Here is a 15085-nt window from a genome sequence, read left to right as displayed (position 1 = left end):
TATTTTTTACAAAAAATTCTCATGCTCAAATTATAGAAGTGAATTATTGGCCGATTACTATTCATATGGATGTACTAATGATGATTATCAATAGAAAATGATATATTTATATTTTCCCCAACGCATTCATTTACATAATACCATTACATTAAATCGATATTTTTTATTTAATTTAATAATTGTCATCAATTTTATCTTAAATAAATGCACATAATTAAATGCCCAAATATCATAAATATGAATAATTAAGAAGGCATATAAGTTATACATTAAAAATAACGAGCTATCGGGGCTCAACGGAAATTTTATACAAACAATTTATACAAACGTTTAATCATACATACATAAAAAGCAATAAAATTCTCCGTCTCTATCGAGCAGCATTACTGCATTTAAAGTCAAATAAAGTAAAAATGACCATCTGTCAGCTTGAGAGTTATGAAAGAGAGAGATATTAATGAGAAAAATTGGGGGAGTGACAATCGACATCCATAAAAGTCATGAAAAGCAGACTTTAATAGCCATGGCAGCCCATTGTTGTAAGAATATCCGAGCAGAATCCTGGAGGCTTATGCGTTTTCAATTTGTCCTGGTATCATCGAGCCTGTCTCGCGGCCGATTTACATAGATGGAAAGCGCGAGGGAGAGAAGCGACTGGATATCGCGGATAAGTAAACAATGATAGCGTGAGCTAAGCGTCTGGAGGGAGCGCGGTCGGGTCACGCGACGCGCACGCGCACACGCGCGTTTCCATATTAATATACCGAGCAAGTAGATGCGCCTGCGAGATACGCGATTCGGCCTTCGGCGCCAAGGACTTCAGCGCGACGTCGGCTCGCATTTGTTTTTGCGCGCCCCAAGTGCGCAGCGACGCGAAATTACAGCTCTCGATGAATTAAAACGAAGTTTTACAAACGAGGAGCGACCGTTGACGATGTTCAAATAGACTGCCGCCGCGATAATCGCCGGCACTTACGGCGCTTCTTTATCTCTTCCGCGAAATCTTTAGCACGTGACTATTGGCCGTGCGTTTGGTGGTGTCGAGTAACGAAGAATGTGATATCGAGGATGGTATTGCACATTGTCTTGACAACCCTGTGATCAATTACGAGCTGTCGTTGTCGCATTACCAATTATGACTATAAGAAGACCTTGAAAACAATCTTGATAAAGAGAAAAGTATGAAGCGGCACTCATAGCCAAGCGTGCCTAGGTAATTGCGAAGTTTCTTATAAGTAACGAGTAAGTGAAGTGGGACGTGCGCAACATTGGCCGCACCGTCCTCACCGACATTAGCGCTGAATAAGGTAAAGCGCCTTATCGGGCGAACAATTAGCTCATCCGTTTAAGCACTACCTGTCGGGCATGGAGCGAACGCATTAATTGTCGTCAGCCGCGTCGATTAAGTTCGCCCGTTGGTCGTAAGTGCATAAGTGGTACGCGCGTACCAACCGTGGTCGATCGAGCCGAGGGTCAGAAGCCAGTGACAGAGGCCGAGGGGCAAAGTATCGCTGGTAGAGAAACGGCGTAATCGAGAGTCTTGGGATGAGGGAAAAAGCGAGAGGTGCGGAGCAGGAGTGGCGAGCGTAGCCAAGGGTCTCGGCGATCGGGTCGGTTGGGAGTCGGGAAGTTGGAGGCGGCGTTGGTGGCGTCCGTGGCGTCGGTGGCGGCGGAGGCTGGCGGAGTGAGGGGCAGGAGCAGGAGGACAAGGAGGAGGAGGAGGATGAGGAGGAGGAGTAGGAGGAGGAGGAGGAGGAGAGAACGATGGCGAGGAGCAGGGGCGTATAGAGCCGAGCGGGGCCAGATGGCCCAGGAATCGAGTGTGGCCATATGGGCAGGTGCCTTGGCACGCGGTGTAGCACACGCGAAGCGAAACCAATTCTCGAGTGCCAGGGGAATTTCAGGCGCTTGGCAGAGCTGGCGGGAGAAGCGCGCATTTTCCCTCAATTTTCCGTTTGCGTATGCATGAGACGTCAGCCTCGATCGGTCGTTTATCACCGCCGTTTGAAAATAGTTCGAAGATGCTGGCCGTCCGAGCCTTCCCGGAAGTCTCGGCACCGCGCCGGGTAAACGGGCGCGCGGGTGATCGTGTGCGGGTCGTTGGTCTGTTGCGGTTAAGTCTGTGTGCCTCGGTCCCTGTGTAATGGCGCTTAGGTATAGATTGTGGAAGAGAGGCGACGCCGGTTGCGCGACCCGTCCGGACCTTACCTGCTTCGTTAACGTTTTCTCATTCGTCCGGATTTTCGACTCTTGCATTTGGCGGCTTTGACTGTGCCAAGTTTCATATTTCGCATTTGAATAGTGGTCGCAATCGTCAATTCGTCATTTCATTCCAACGTGGATATATTTGAATTTAATTTTTGTAGAGGTTACGGAGTTGTAATGTGATTGTTCGATTGGAGTGGCCGAGTCGCAATTCACAAATCGGCGACTTTCCATTTCCTACCCTTGTACACCCCACAATAGGGGAACGTATAAATTTCGCTTCAATGATCTGCGAAATTATCGATGCTTTTTTAATATTCTAATATCAAATTCAATATGCATAATGGATAATTAATGTAAATTTTAAATGATTTAGAGCTCGTGAGAATTAATCGTAATTTGAATATTCGAAAGATATGTGGTGATTTATAAAGCCTCTATGAAAAATAGCTTTGTAATTGGCCGTGAAATTGTACGTCAAAGCGAACTTTAATAACAGTCTCAGCAATGAACCATCCTTAGATTATTGGGACGTTGATTTTATGAAAGCGTACCAAGTACGCTCCAAAAAAAAAAAAAAAAAAAAAAAAAAATACCGGCAAGGATCTTGAAAAGCTTCCCGATCAATACGAGCGCTAACGAGTCGGGCAAAGAGAACTTTTACGTGGGTCAGGGATTTCATGGGTAAAATGAGCAAGTGCGTGCACCGTGGTCGCGCATGCGCATGTTTTTGGATCATTCAGTGTCTCGAGTTGGCTCCGGGTCAGGCGACAGGCGAGTATGTAAATTTTTGCATTTTATACCTACTTGACAAGGCGCAAGCGTCGTACGCGCCCCCCCAGATGGGACCGTTAAAAGTTAAAACCTGCTAGTGGTTCCGCGCGGCCGTACATACGCCGGGGTTGAAGTCGCGAGCTGCGACAGAGAGAAAGAGAGAAGAAAAGGAAGAGGATAAAGGAATAAGGAGCACCGGGAGAGAGAAAAATAGCCGCGAACCTTTCCCAAGGCTACGTGTGCGCCGGTATTATCCCTCCTCGTGCGCGATTACTTCGCAACACGAGCGACTTTCGGGGTTCGCCGAGGGTAGGGGCGCCTTGTATGCACGGCGAGTCTGATTTCTTTTGAAATTTCTCGAAGCTTTGATTCCGCGACTTCTTTTCTCTTTTATTTCTCGTTCATGGGATCCAATTCTTCGTGAGCTCGGGACGAACGTTAAACGCGGGGAGTTTTTGGGTAAACGTTTCGCGCGCTCCTATATTCGTTCATCGGCTCAAGCGATCTCGTCAATTTTTATTATTATTATAAAATACACGTGCCGCATGCTTTCGTACATTTAGAGAAATTCAAATTGCCATTACCTTATTTAAGGCTGCTAATTTGTGGAAAATTGTACTTCATTTTAATGCTGAATTGGCAGGATTTGGTATCAGTTAACGTTGATTGAAAATGCATCGGTTGAAAATTTTACGAGCTTTGCACATGAAATCTTATTTGAACTAGAAATTACGTCTAAACTAATGTATAATAAATTTCACTTTGTGACAATTTCAATAAAATATTGAAAATAGAATTTTCAAAATTAGGCAAAAGATTGGTAAAAATTTCATGAAACCCAATGTACCATTAATAAGTCATGTAATCGGTACGCTTAAATTACAATGTAGGAAATTCCATTTAAATATACAAATTTGTAAAATAAAATTTTTTCTTGATGCATTGATAGTTGTAGTTGCACTTGTCATTTTTCAAAAGCATTTATTTGATGATATTTATCAGATAATTATAATGCAAAATGAATTTGCATTATCGATATTGTCTAAAGTTATTTGCCGAACACAAATTACATTAAGTATAAACATAAGAATACACATCATTAATTCATTATATAAAGTATTTAGTTCAGGTGGAGTATGTGTATAAAAATTCATACTGATTTACTCGCTCCATCAGCCATAAAATTCAAATATCATTCAAGGCAATAATCGTTGTTATTTAAATACATGCCGCAAGCAGTAATTGCTTGACAAATCAACGCTCTCGTGACTTGGGCAATTACGAGCGATTCTCAATATAGGACGTAGGGTAAGAAAGTTCCCTCCACTCGCTATATGCTTTCTCGTTAAATAGTTGTTTATCGAGAAAATCCGCTGCCACGCCTTTTGTAACCGTAATTGCTCAATCTTCCCGAGGTCCGTCTGGGCAGATTAATATTGCGGTTTATGAAGCGTGAAAAACGTTAAATGCCAGTGGCTCGTCCGTCACCTTTTCGAAACTCGGCATTCACACTCGCCCTCACACGCGCAATAATATGTATATATATATATATATATGTATATATATATATATATATATATATAAATGTGTGCGCGTGCGCATGCGCCCATTCGCGCGCGCGCGCGCGCGCGCGTGTGTGTGTGTGTGTGTGTGTGTGTATTACATGTGTGGGCCACTGTGCGGCAGTCGAAAATTAAAGGGCGAATCGCACCTTGAAATACGTTACATTCCAAACTCGAGTCGCTCAAAAATTTAATCTTGACCCTAATACATAAAATCGTTAAGCGCCATTTACGTCTTTGTTTTAACAAGCTGCTTTTTAATACATTGGAATTTTCTCGATACGTATAATAGTAAAATTATAACTGTCGTGAGAAATTATCATCATTTTATTTCATGCCAATGGGCAAATAGCAATAAGCAAAACCAAGGAAAAACGAATAATTTTAATAACCACCAAAGATTCCTTTATCGCATTTTCCCAACCACACGAAGATGTCAGCCCATTACAACAAAAGCGTTATAATTACGTGACGTAAGTGAGGAAATTGTTGTCGGTGTCGGAGACAGAAACCAATAATCCTCTGTCCATAAATCCGTGACGACGTACGAGACGAGACTTGACGATTGCAGCAGACGACTGCCGAGGGAAATGCGAGGTCTACCGGGTTTTGGCCATGGGCCACGTGACCGCGACAACGGCGATCGACCAATAATAAGAAGAAAATGGACGAGGCTCGAGTCAATGATAGGGCCCGCACGTGTTATTCCGCTAAGTGAGCGGGCCGAGGTCCGTTTACAGGGCTACGACATTGAGCCCGTAGTTGAGGGGCGCAGGCGCGCGAATAAGTGCCAAGTTGCAGAAAGAAGGCGGTGGGACGGTGGCTCAGGTGCGCGTCTTTCACCTGTTTCTCTATTTCCCGTATGTCGTGGCAGGTGTGTCACTCGGTCCCTGCCTTTCCGTCGTGGCCGTAATTACCGTCGGATAGCCGGCGGCTCGCGGATCTCGTCACCGAGGCTCACCCTCGCCCACAACGGCCTCGCTCTTCCTTGACCGAGTTTCCGAGCGCCGACGACGTTCTCCCAGAGTCGCGTGTCCCCGAACCGCCCACCTCTCACGGCTCCTTTTCTTTGCCGTCCGCGGGAATTGTCGTTGGCCCTCCCACTCTCTCTCTCTCTCTCTCTCTCTCTGTCTGTCTGTTTGTCTGTCTCTATCTCTCTCTCTCCCTCTCTCTCTCTCCCTCTCTCTATCTCGCTCTCCCAGCGGATGTACCTCCGTGGGAGAAGCCGCGATAACGGACGCGACACTCCGGGAGGATGCGTACGAACGTCGTCGTCCGGCCCAAGTGCGGGGCATACGGCCGCCGGGCGGATGCGCGCCCGTCCTCCAGGAGACGAAAACGACGCTCGGTCAGTTGCGCGGACTCTTAACGTACTTCTGCGGGCCGACCTCACGATGGATATGTGGGTTACTGGAGATGTCGTGAATGCCAATGGCCTCGTCAGTCCCCATTACTTTACGGCTCAACGTGCCGGTTATTGAGCTTAACTATTTCCGATACACTTGTGCAAAGTACGTTTTATTACCTCGTGCCTGAAAATACGAATATCTTCTTTCTTACCTTTTTTTTTTTTTTTTTGGTGAGGGCAACGGCAGAAGGAAGCGAAATGCTCGTGAAAATGTGTCCCACGAGGAGCAAAAAAAAAAAATAACCGAATAACGGTTGAATTTATAAAACGACGAAACGACGAAACGACGAAAACTGAGTAGCGAAAGAGCAATAACCCACGCACAATAACACCTTTTGATATATTAATAGCTTAAAGATTCAACAATGGGCTGATCTACAATCAGCTCCTGATCCTACAATCAGACCCACAATTACAGAAGCTGTCGCAATCTCAAAATCTCTAATTGCATCGTTTCACTCTTCGAGCTTAGTAGCTCTCTCGTTACTCCTATCCTCGTGTCAGGAAATTGCAATTAAACAGCCGGCATTGCTGCTTTCAGGAATGCTGAAGTGGACCGTGTCACGGTCGCTATCGGCGGCAAGCTCGACCCCCCACGGGCCCGACAAAGCCGCCCGACGGCCCTTCCGCGACCTCTCCAACACGCCGCCAGCGACCTCGGGCTCATCCAGAAGCGCCTCCTCCTCCTGCCACGTAACGACCAACGGTAACGTCCCAGCATCGGAGGCAGCGACGAGCGCCGGCACCGGCAGCAGACGGCCCGTAATCAAACGCACGCCCTCGAGACGACGGAGGTGCAGGAGTCACGGCAGCGATCTCAGGGGCTACTTTCAGGTGAGTGCCCCGGCTACGACAATGTCCACGACGGCCCACGAGATACAGCAGCCAGGGTTAACCGGCCTAATGAATCTCGACGATTCTGTCCTGGGTGTTTATTCGCGGTGCTTCTTAGTAGAGTGGCTCGTCACAATGTTCCGTTCCATTCGAATGAGCGATTGGCTCGGCCATTGAATCTTTACCCTCGTGACATATTATATTACGTACTAAAGGAGCAATGAAAATATATAATAAGTAAGGAATGTAAATTCGAAAAAATATCAGATATTGACGATTAATCTCGCGGGATAATCATGAAACATCCGACATAAGACGACATCCTCATATTTATCGATTTCACCGCAACGAATGTCGTTAAAGTTTGTTGTGTTTTTTCATCGGAAAAAAAAAAAAAAAAAAAAAAAAAAAAAAAAAAAAAGACGAAGAAGAAAAAAGAAGGTAATAGAGATTGATAATGTTTACGCAAGCCGAGATATATAGAATTGGCTAAACAATGAAGAATCTCTCGATGGTTTGCCCTCCCTTCCAATAAGGCCCATCGCGTTGCCTTCAATTCATTGTCCCACAAAGCAATTCGTAGCTTCCCTCGGACGGCCCGCTACCCCCATCCATCCAAACACCCTTTAAGCACCAGTTTACCTAAGAGGTCTCCTCGTCGCGAGCTCATTAATATTGAAAGAAATGTCGGTGTGACTTCGCAGACGACGAAGCCGAGCGCTCGCTCGGCCAAGCGGCAGTCGGGCTCGCCGCACCTCGAGAGCTTCTACCAGAGCACGCCACGAGTGGACGCGGACATCGGGCCGCTGACTCTCGTGGGCCGGAGGCAGCTGGGCCAGACCCTACCGACAGACCCACAGGCACTGCTGCTCATCGGTGCCACGGAGCTACCGCGGAGTCTCATCGGCGACGCGCGCACCGCCAAGCTCCAGTCCCACGTCTCGGACTTCTTTCATCAGATCAGCTTGGCAACCAGTCCCGAGGACGTCATGGAGTCCGAGGCTCTGCCGCTCACTCACGGCTATAGCCGCAGATCGACTAACGCCTGCCTGTCCAAGCTGACGAGGTTCGCCAAGCTTCAGGCCAGGTGCAAGACGCCCCACAATGTCAAGGCCAAGAGCCTCGAGGCCGTAGGGGCCGGTGTCCCCTTCGGCCAGACGCCGCTAGCCGGAAAACTCCTGGATCTGAGGCTCGATCAGAACTCGCCCAAGTGCCACGGCATGGACAATCATGTGGCCGAGACGTTAGACAGGTTCGTTGATAGCTGCTTCAATTTTTTCCCTACGTTACCTCCGCTTTTCGTAATAGCGTTCAAGGCCACAGTAGCTAGTTTAAATTTTAAGCGAGCTCGATAAGAGAGTTTTGCCACCCTTGCGAGTGGCTTAATCCCTTGTGAGTAAATATATTGGACAAGAGGCGCACGAACGTCAAGTTGAATTATTAAAGACACAATGCCAGTTTACGTTATTATGAAATTTGACGTATTACAAGGTCTTTGCACCCAATAATGCCACTAAACCCTAAGGCCCTTTAACTTCACATTAACAGCCACTACTACTTACGTGAATTATTTAAAAGTAAAATAATTATTTAGCGCGCATTATTATTTTTTGTGAAGGCAATTGATATCATATTCCTTTTGTCGTTTTGTTTTGCTTTTTGGCGAATTAGCGGGCCGACAACTGATACGAAGAAAAAAAAATTGATTAAGACTTATGACTTTTATATATTAGCAAAGGAACACGTTGGTTGATAATTAAATCCACTGAGAATTAACTTTTACTTATAGAAAATAACCTTTCACTGCTTTATTAATACTCTTAACTTAATATACATCCATACGCGCTCACGCGCACCCAAACGTTTTTTACGCATATTCGAGCAGTTTGTGCCCTATGAGTAATTTAATAGTATCCCGTAATTTGAAAATAAAAAATCTTTTTGAAATATAATCGTTAAAGCGTAGTAATTAATGAGCTGCGCTAATTTAGGGAACAAGAGGTGAACTATGGCGCGAGGAGTGTCGCGGAGATTCTTCTAAAAGACTCGGAGGAACGTCAAAAGATCCTCGAATCGAAGCTGGAAGCCGCAGCTCAGAGTCACACGGTCGATCTCGATAAGGCCAGCGAGGAGGTAAATAAGCTTGGCGCAACGCTACCCGAGAGTCTTGACGAAGACCTGGAGGAAGCTAAAGCGCTCCACAATGATAGCAGCGTCTCCTCGGCGAGTCAGCTACTGGAGAACCCCTCGCCCGTCTCCTGGGCCTTCTGCTCACCCTCGTCCGACCTCGACAGTGAGTTCACGCTGAAACGGCAGCGCGCCATCAGACGCAAACGCCAGGCCAACAACGGCGAGCCCAACGGACCCGTTAACGGGAGCAAACGCATGAAACGAGACAAGCTGCCCTTCATCGAGGCTGTCAATCGTCACGTCAAGAGATTAGCCCTCGAAACGGATCTGGATATCTCCGCTGCTGATGCCAAGAGCAAGGGTGAGCCAATGATCGAGAATTTAGAGAACATCGTCGAGAGTGTTCCCGACGTCGAAGACATTCCCCAAGTCGAAGCTATCCCGATGATTGAGAGCCTTCCACAAATTATTGGACTTCCAGAGGTCGACGCAACCAAGATGACTTTTGCGGTATTTATCCAATAATTTATCGATACCTTGCAAATTTCTCAAATTGAATTTACGAATTTTCAATGTTTATTCGTTCAGGAAGGTGGCTTTAATTTGATTTTATTTACACATTTACGAGTGAACAATTTTTTTTATTCGTCTGCAATCATAATGCAAGCTCACAAAGCACAAATTTAACCGACGATTTCAGCGATCTCACAAGCTTCGGCAATTCCTTCCTCCTTCTATTTTTCATTATAATTTTATTGAAAGTGTGCTAATCCCGTGACAATTTGACGATTCCAAAAAATGCAACTGATATATTTCGGGAGGTGTTTTGAATCCTTGTCGATGATTTCTCAAAGCAGTTCCGCTTAGCTCCTCAAATCGCGTATCCACCAATCCGAATTATGACGTAGCCACTGTTTCGCCCCGCAATGGCAACATCAAAATTCAAAAGGAAGAAAAGAAAAAAAAGGAGAGAGAGAGAGAGAGAGAAAAGAAAAAAAGGAGAGAGAGAGAGAGAGAGAGAGAGAGAGAGAGAAAAGAACAAAAAAGTAGTGATGTATTTGATGTGTAATGGGGACGATGATCCTTTCTATATAGAACGCGGGGCAACTGAACTACAGCGATACGATGACGTGCGAGCAGCGTCCGTTCCTCGAATCCTTGGCCTGTCGGAAGCGCAAGGAACTGACGCTGAGTGGCGCCTGGGACACGGACAGTCCCAAATCGTCACTCATCGACTCGTTCACGACGACCAATACCTCGACCGCGTGCACACCCGAGGCGCCTCTTGTTGCGACGGTGAGGCGCTGCCTCAAGTACAGTCCGGAGACACCCGGTGCCGAGTGCTCGAGAAGCGGCTACCTGCTCCCTGCTAACAGGGGCTCTATCGAGATCGAGTGCTCGGCGCTCAATGACCACATACACGTCAAGAGTAAGTCAATCTCCAATCATTTAATGCCTCTTTACTATTCGTTATTATCGTAGAGATCGAGTACACTGGTACTTCTCGTGCTTTCTTCATTGTGCTTGGCGTGCTTGGGGGTGAGGGAAATGAGAAGTTTTAGCAACTGAGCCGAACCCTTATGCAATGCGTAGGAGTCTATCGAATTGGAAAGGAAGTTAATAAATTCTCATTGGAGTAATTTTCTCTAAGATTGCGTATATTAGAAATCACTTGAGATATTCGTCCGGGTAATGCCATATAAATTAACATTACGTTCTGGAAAAAATTTAATTTCAGATTAAAAATCAAGTTACGTTCAGGTCAATGTTACTCGCCTCTATATTAAACGGAATATTTATAAATGCAACTACTGAATTTATCGCCGTTTAATTTCACAATCGAAGAGAGAATCGAATTTTTTAATAAGCTATCGTTAAAGTGCTTATTTTGAAATGTATACCTGGTTTCTCGAAAAATCAACCCCTTCAAATTAGAATTTTAGAAAGTTAAATGTGCTGTTGAATCAGAAAGCTGTGTGTACACCGGCGGCGCATTATGCAAATATTATTTACCCCCCCCCCCCAAATTCTCCCTCATCATTATCATTACCCTTCCCCTTACCCCGTGACAATAAGGCCAGCGAATCAAAGAAGAAGAAAAAAATAGTAATAATAATAATAATAATAATAATAATAATGAAAGTCCAGTCCCTCTTCTTTCGCATCGGCGCCGCTCAAATTACGTCGGACTCGTATCGTAAACGAACCGTCGCCTCGTCGCGCAAAAGGAAAACAAAGTAACGGGCGGAGGGAAAACAATAGTCGAGCCTTAGAAAGTTCAGTGGTGCATCGGCCAGAGTACGGCCACGAAATTTCGCGTGCAGTACATTTTTAACAAACTCTCGCGGTCCACTTCTCTTACTACCTTACCTCTTCTGCTTCTTCCTTGGCGTATTTCTTTTTTTCACCGCGTGTACTTTTGGTGCCGACGGCAGCTTTAAAACACGATTGTTAATGCTAAAGTGAGGGGAATTGCAATAAATTTACATGTCTTAGATGTGATTAGCATACGAATAACAAAAACGAAAGAAAAAAAGAGTCGACGGGAATAAAAAGAAGAGCGAGCGAAGCTCGGAGGCTTTTTAAAAGGGCTATTTTTTCATGTTCGTCCTTCTCGCTCACTCTCTTTATGATTCATCTTCGTCCTTGAAATTTACAGTGCCTGGTATTGCCTACAAGTTTTTAACATAATCTCATTAAGATACTCACCCTTTTTCCAGTTTCGCGACTATCCATTGTCCTATGCATCTACGTTTTCTCGTTCAATGCTGCTAACGAGTGACGCTACACCATCCTCCATCTCGAAAAATCCATTTATCTTTCGCTAAATCTAAATCATACTGCCACCTCGGACATTATTTCCCTTGTGTTATTCGCCTAAGTTTTATAATATTGATTAATGTTTGTCATTCAAGGATGAAAAACGATGTATTTACGGAATATCCTAGTAACCAGTGTTACGTAATTTAATATCAGAGCCTCGTTCGCAGATCTTTCAAATTCGTCATTTCATCACACGTTACGATTAAAAAAAAAAAAAAAACGAGAGTTTATTAAGAAACGTAGTTTGTCAAAATGTTATACTTTTACCTTTATTCTCTCTATATTTCCATTCCTATTTTCTATTTATAATACTAATAGAATAAAATATCGTCAAGTTAAAGCTTCATTAGCGATGCTGTAATCGAAGCAATATTCATCGTTTTTCTCAAAAACTTTCCTTTATAAGTACAAACAAGTTCCAAGTTAGATATTTGCTTACTATAGCCGAGTATGCTAGATAAATTGATCGCGTCCGTTACAGTACTAATTATCAAAACTTTCAACTCCGGAGTAAAATTTTATATTCAATTAGACACATATAATCTCTTTAACGTCTCCTATATGAAAATCATATAAATACTTTTATAAATTATTAAAGTTTAATACGCATATTCAAATAAAAAAAAAAAAAAAAAAAAAAGAGTACTTAAAAATTTGTAATTATTTAAAATATCTCTATTGACAATCATCCAAAAATCAATGTGAATTTAACGATAAATGGAAAGCCACTAGAAAGTGTTTTGCAAGTCTTATTTAAGATGAAACAAGAGGTACTCGCTCATTACGAACAGCTCGATAAGACAAAAGTTGCTTGCGCATGCAACGATGTGACGTTTCCGACATTTGCCATGAAAACACATCATAAGCTATCGAATTTTCAGCAAACTCGACGCTTTTTGATGATAAATCATCAAGATTCTCATTGATGCGCGACGCTAAATACTCAATACCACTCGATTAACGACTGGCGGCGATATAATCTCAGCTTCGTCATTGACGGATTAACGTGCAATTTGCATCTTGAGGATCTTGAGGAAGGAAGAGAAGCGGCCTCCAAATTGACTAGATCGAGAGCACTTGAATTGTTCATAGCCCACCAATATAGTAGGTTAAGGGCAGGGATGTAAAATCCCTTCTGCGTGACTCCTCCGGTCGCCCCGGGCGACTCTTTCGGCCGTGGCGTCCCTGACCGCGTCGGGGCGCCGCGGCACCGCGCAGCCCTCGGACATGCGCCGGCGGCTCCTCCTACGGTAGCTCCTGCAGCTCCCAACCTCGATACCTCGCGTCCGCCGCTGCGGAAAGCCGTGCGCCAGTAACCCCGAGAGCTTTCCCCTCAGCAGCGGCGTCGGCGGCGGCGGCGGCGGCGGGATTCTCGATACGAGCAGTTTCCCGGTGGTAGGTGCGCCCATATCCCAGTCCTAGTCTGTCTCCTCCTAATTCTGCCTCCAGCTCACCCGGGGGAGGCTCCGCTAGCGCGGAGAATAATGCACGGGGCCGCGAGTGGTGCAGCAGGAAGCGTGCAGAACGGGAAAGAGATAAGACCGCGCGCTTCTCAGTGACTCCTGGTCAGCGCCATCCCAGCCTATCGCATATCCACGTCGCTCACATCGGGGCTGTACTTTGGTGATAATGTGTCACCTGGACGTAAGTTACGTCGCGGACTGCGTTCACCTTGGTGGATTACTCGAGCTGCGGTAGATGTTGTGGTAATCGCGCGTAGCTGCTTCGAGCGAATCAGCAGCGAGGGAAATCCGCTAGGAGGCAAAAGAGCGACGGCGGCGGCGGCGGCGGCGGCGGCGGCGTCCCTCTGGCTCATTGATATGCTATTGATTGCGTTCGCGACGTTGCGCTTATCTTCGTAACGAGAAAGGTAGAAACAAATACCGCATTTAGAGATTAAATAGGACTACCTTCCCCACCCAACCACCCACTCATCGTCACACCACTTTGTCCCGTGAATGCACATGGACGGCACGTAAGTAGGGGAACGTTATCGACGGTTTTCGATAGCGAGGCTAAAAATTAGCTGAGATAAGAATATCGAGAGCTCGTGGAGTCGCAAAGTCGCTTTTATCCGAGGTCGGACACGGACTTCGTGCCTCCGTATCCGCGAGCGTAATATTGGACAATTGAATTCACGAATGACGCCAAGTGTCTTTAGCCTCTTGACACGATTTTACCGACAAATTCTCCCCGATAACGCTGCATTTTCTCGATAGTTGGTGGCTTTTTTGTTTTTGTTTTTTTCTTATATCGCGGCGGGCGGCGATCGAGATAAGAAGCGCGTAACGGTAATTTTATTGAAACGTACACTTGTAACATCTTCTCATTCACTGTAACATCTTGCACTGCGTATTAATTAAAGTCCTTATGTAATAAATTGAATATCAGTTGTAAGCATAGGCATAGGCTGGTCGTTGTTACTATTAAATTGTACATCGGGCGCATTACGTTATATCGGCAAACTACGTGTCGTTTCATTACCCATTAAACAAAAGCTCCTCGAGGCAGGATAAAAACGTCTATATGATCAATATAGAGGGTGCTGATATTTATCGAGACTATTTGGACTCTCCAATAATCTAAGAATTTTTCAATTTATCTTCGAAATTTGATAGGGAAACTTTTCCAATAACCTTGCAATGGTATGTAATCTCGGAGCTCGAGTAGCAGGTTTACTTTTAGAGATACCTGTAGTGAGTTCGCGCGCTATGTCGAGTAAAAGAGACGCGACAAACGATTGTAGACGGCTCTCGGTCGCACAGTTTTTAGTTTTTCAAGGAAGTGCCCGCTCCGTGAAAAGCATCCGCTAGGTATCCTGAAATGAAACTAGCCCAGGCCCGAGAGAACCACCGAAACTCACAGCTGCATTGAAAGTTGCGCGTCGGCCATGGGATAATCCAAGCGTTAGGGAACGAGGTGTTAGATAGCCATGATAAAAGATATAAGAAATAAAAAAACAAGAAACGCCAAGCTCGTATGCTCACAAGATAGTTTTCTTCTGTTTTGTGTGCGACTGCAGTTATAAAGTGCAAGGATCTGCGGAGGGCGTACGAGGGCCCGATCCACGCCTACGTGAAGGCAAGCATCAAGGACCCGCGTAGTGGCGAAGGCTGCGTGAAAAGGACAGCGGTGCACCGGGCGACACCGAACCCCATCTTCCAGGAGACCCTCGTGTTGCCTTGCCTGCCAGCGAGCAACGACAACTGCGCGGCCAGGCAGATCTCGCTCGACATCGCCGTTTGGCATCGTGATCGCAGAGCAAGGTGAGTATTTGCTCTATCACTATTTATCTATCTGTTTGTCTATATCCCTCCCCCCCCCTCTCTCTCTCTCTCTCTCTCTCTCT

At 45.4% G+C, this 15085-nt stretch overlaps 1 protein-coding gene across 1 annotated transcript in view; it reads left to right on the top strand.

The window, feature by feature from the left end:
* The first annotated feature begins 6492 nt into the window (after positions 1-6492).
* PsGEF (Protostome-specific GEF) overlaps positions 6493-15085 on the top strand; it is a 40987-nt gene continuing 32394 nt past the window's right edge. Inside the window, exons 1-5 of the mRNA XM_011505127.1 lie at positions 6493-6879; positions 7488-8035; positions 8775-9423; positions 10009-10342; positions 14759-15002. Coding sequence (XP_011503429.1) covers positions 6493-6879; positions 7488-8035; positions 8775-9423; positions 10009-10342; positions 14759-15002 — 2162 coding nt within the window. The remainder of the gene's footprint in view (positions 6880-7487; positions 8036-8774; positions 9424-10008; positions 10343-14758; positions 15003-15085) is intronic.

Source organism: Ceratosolen solmsi, unplaced genomic scaffold, assembly GCF_000503995.2.
Source record: "Ceratosolen solmsi marchali unplaced genomic scaffold, CerSol_1.0 scaffold16, whole genome shotgun sequence".
Classification (NCBI taxonomy): Eukaryota; Metazoa; Arthropoda; class Insecta; order Hymenoptera; family Agaonidae; genus Ceratosolen; species Ceratosolen solmsi.
This window is presented reverse-complemented; position numbering and strand designations above follow the sequence as displayed.